The 3,006-nt window shown below is 61.3% G+C and overlaps 1 protein-coding gene across 1 annotated transcript in view; it reads right to left on the reverse strand.

Annotated features, from left to right (window-relative positions):
- The window catches only part of MYO1G (myosin IG), a 24,180-nt gene that overhangs the window by 11,302 nt on the left and 9,872 nt on the right, over positions 1-3,006 (reverse strand). The window contains exons 11-14 of the mRNA XM_015568207.1: positions 2,348-2,508; positions 819-923; positions 564-677; positions 7-101 (exon numbers count right to left, since the gene is read on the reverse strand). Coding sequence (XP_015423693.1) covers positions 7-101; positions 564-677; positions 819-923; positions 2,348-2,508 — 475 coding nt within the window. The remainder of the gene's footprint in view (positions 1-6; positions 102-563; positions 678-818; positions 924-2,347; positions 2,509-3,006) is intronic.

Consider the following 3,006-nt stretch of genomic DNA (forward strand, 5'->3'; position numbering starts at 1 on the left):
GGCGGCCTCGAGCGGTGCAGACACACCACCAGGTCGTCCAGACCCTTCAAGTGTAGCACCACCAGCTGGTCCCGCCCGCTGGTCACGCTCAGCCCCGTCACCTGGGGGTCAGGGTCAGGGTCAGGGCCAGAAGGAGCAAGTCCTCCTTCTGACCCCCAGGACCCAGCCTCTGGGGCCCCCCCGGCTGCTCCTCCGTGGGTCCCTGGGTCCGCTTCCTCCTTGTGGCTCCCGAGTGAGTGCCTGCAGCACTGGTGGGACTGAGGGGCTGGCCTTCCTCCTAAGCAGCCACACCCCTTGGTCTGCACAGGACCTGGACCCGCCTGGGCCAGTCCTTGTCCCGAGGAGTGGAGGGAGGGAGATCTCCCAGCCGCACAGGTGTGGGGAGAGGGCCCACCTGGGGCTGAGTAGGGGTGTGGGGATGGGGCTGTGCCCACAGGAAGCCATGCAGTCTGGGGCTGGTGGTGGGGGCATCTGAGCGGAGACTGTTCTAGGACGTTCCAGGCACCCCAGGCAGGTGGGAGGGGAGGGGCCCATGGACGCTGCTCCCGCCCCCACAGGCTCACCAAGTCCAGGGGCACGGCCCGCATCACCCGGTACTGCCGGCCGGGCTCCAGCTTATACAGGTGCCGGTCGGTGAGCAGCAGGGCGCGGTCCCGCCTCTTGTTGAAGCGGTTCACCTGAAGGCAGATGCTGGGGTCAGTGCCCCCGGGCACCCCAGCTCCGCCCTGTGTTCTCCCTGCCTGGGCCGGAGCTGACCCCTTCCCAAGTGTCAGCGCAGCTGGGAGACAGCCGGCCGGGCCGCACCGCCCACCGCTCACCTTGCGGACGTGGCTGGAGAAGAGCACCGCCCCGAAGCCGTCCTTGTCCCGAAGCGACTTCAGGCGCTGAGCGAACAGGCTGGAGGCGGCAGGGTTGTCGGCGGCCTGAGCACAGATGGGGGCAGCTTGGGACGGGGTCTGGGACCATGTTCGACTGGCAGCCACTCTGGGTGAGTGGCACAGCCACCCTGACCTTGGGAACCCACGTCGGGCGGGGCATGCACCGCCTTTGCTGGGCCACCCGCTACACTGAGGGCCAGCACAGACCTCACAGCCTACGGTTCAAGACATCAGGTTTCTGCCCTCCACACCGGCCCCTGCCTGCTCCTCAGGTCAGACCTGGACCTCAGCAGGTGGACGCTAAGACGGCAGCAGCCAGCGGGGACCAGGCCCCCCCATGCCAACACCCCTGGGCCTCTTCTGCAATCCAGCCAGGGGCCTGCGGGCAGCCCCTGCCCACTGAGGGCCAAGGGGAGCTCTGGCCAGGATGCCAACTGAGCTTGGGGGGGCGCTGTGTCTGAGGACAGGGGTTTCGACTGCACCTGAGAATGGGGGCCGGTGTCCTTGAGAATAAGGGGGTTGGCCTTAGAATGGGGGGCAGGAACGGGAGCAGGGCCGAGGAGCAGGTGCTCCCTGAAGCCCAGGCCAGTGGTTCTGAGTGAAAACACTTAAACTTCAGGCTGGCGGGCGTGGCTCAGTTGACCTATGAACCAGGAGGTCATGGTTCGATTCCCGGTCAGGGCACATGCCCTGGTTTCGAGGTCGATCCCCAGTGTGGGGTGTGAAAGAGGCAGTGGATCAATGATTCTCTCTAATCATTGATGTCTCTATCTCTCTCCCTCCCTCTCCCTTCCTCTATGAAATCAATAAAAAAATAAATTTAGGCTCTAACTGGTGTGGCTCAGTGGATAGAGCGTCGGCCTGTGGACTGAAGGATCCCAGGTTCAATTCCGGGCAAGAGCGTGTACCTTGGTTGCGGGCACATCCCCAGTTGGGGTTGTGCAGGAGGCAGCTGATCGGTGTTTCTCTCTCATCTGTTTCTCATCGATGTTTTTAACCCTCTATCCCTCTCCCTTCCTCTCTGTAAAAAAATCAATAAAATATATTAAAAAAAATAAATTTAAAACAAACAAACCAAAACCTCCACAATGCCCTAGCCACCAGTGATGGCAAACCTATGACATGCGAGTTAGGGTTTTTCAAAATCCTGACACGCCGAGCTCAAAAGGTTCGCCATCACTGCCCTAGCCAGTTTGGCTCAATGGCTAGAGTCTCAGCCTGTGGAACAAAAGGTCCCAGGTTCGATTCCTGGTTACGGGTTCGATTCCCGGTTGTGGGCTCCATCCCCAGTAGGGGGTGTGTGGGAAGCAGCCGATCAATGATTCTTTCTCATCATCATTGATGTTTCTATTTATCTCGTCCTCTCCCTTTCTCTGAAATCAGTAAAAATATGTATTTTTAAACAACAACAACAACAAAGCACTTAAACTTCAGAGGCAGAGGCCCCGTGGGCCCAGCCTGGCACTCACAGAGGACAGGTAGTCTCGCAGCCAGGCCCGCCGGCAGCCCCAGTCCGGCCGCAGCTCCTGCAGGGCCCCCATGGCGGCCACCTTGGCTTTGATCTGGGCCATGTCGGAGGGGGGGATGTTCTTCACCACCTGCCGTGCCCGCCACCTGCAGGGGACAGGAGCTCAGAGGGGCCTAAGCAGCCCCAGGTTCCCACCCCAGGTCCTGCCTCGCACTCTCAGCCTGGCCCTGGCCACCAGCCATGTCCCAGCCACCCCTCCTGCTGAGCTGCTGGTCACCCTGTGGCCCTCTTCCGGGAGAACTCCTACTCAGCCTGCAAAGCCCCACGCCCAGCCCCGCCTGCCACCCTCCCCTGCAGGCCTGTGTCCCCTCCGGTGCCCAGCGTGGTGGGACCGCAGGGTCTGCTACCAACTGCGGAGTTCTGGCCGGTTTGGCTCAGTGGATAGAGCAGCGGCCTGGGACTGAGGGGTCCCTGGTTGATTCAGGTCAAGGGCACAGGCCCGGGTTGCGGGCTGGATCCCCAGTAGGGGGCGTGCAGGAGGCAGCCGCTCAATGGTTCTCTCATCATTGATGTCTCCATCTCTCCCCTCTCCCGTCCTCTCTGAAATCAATAAACATATTTCTAAAAGCAAACACACACAGCCGGCTTTCCCGCTGTGTC

This window comes from Myotis davidii, unplaced genomic scaffold (assembly GCF_000327345.1).
Source record: "Myotis davidii unplaced genomic scaffold, ASM32734v1 scaffold1364, whole genome shotgun sequence".
NCBI lineage: Eukaryota > Metazoa > Chordata > Mammalia > Chiroptera > Vespertilionidae > Myotis > Myotis davidii.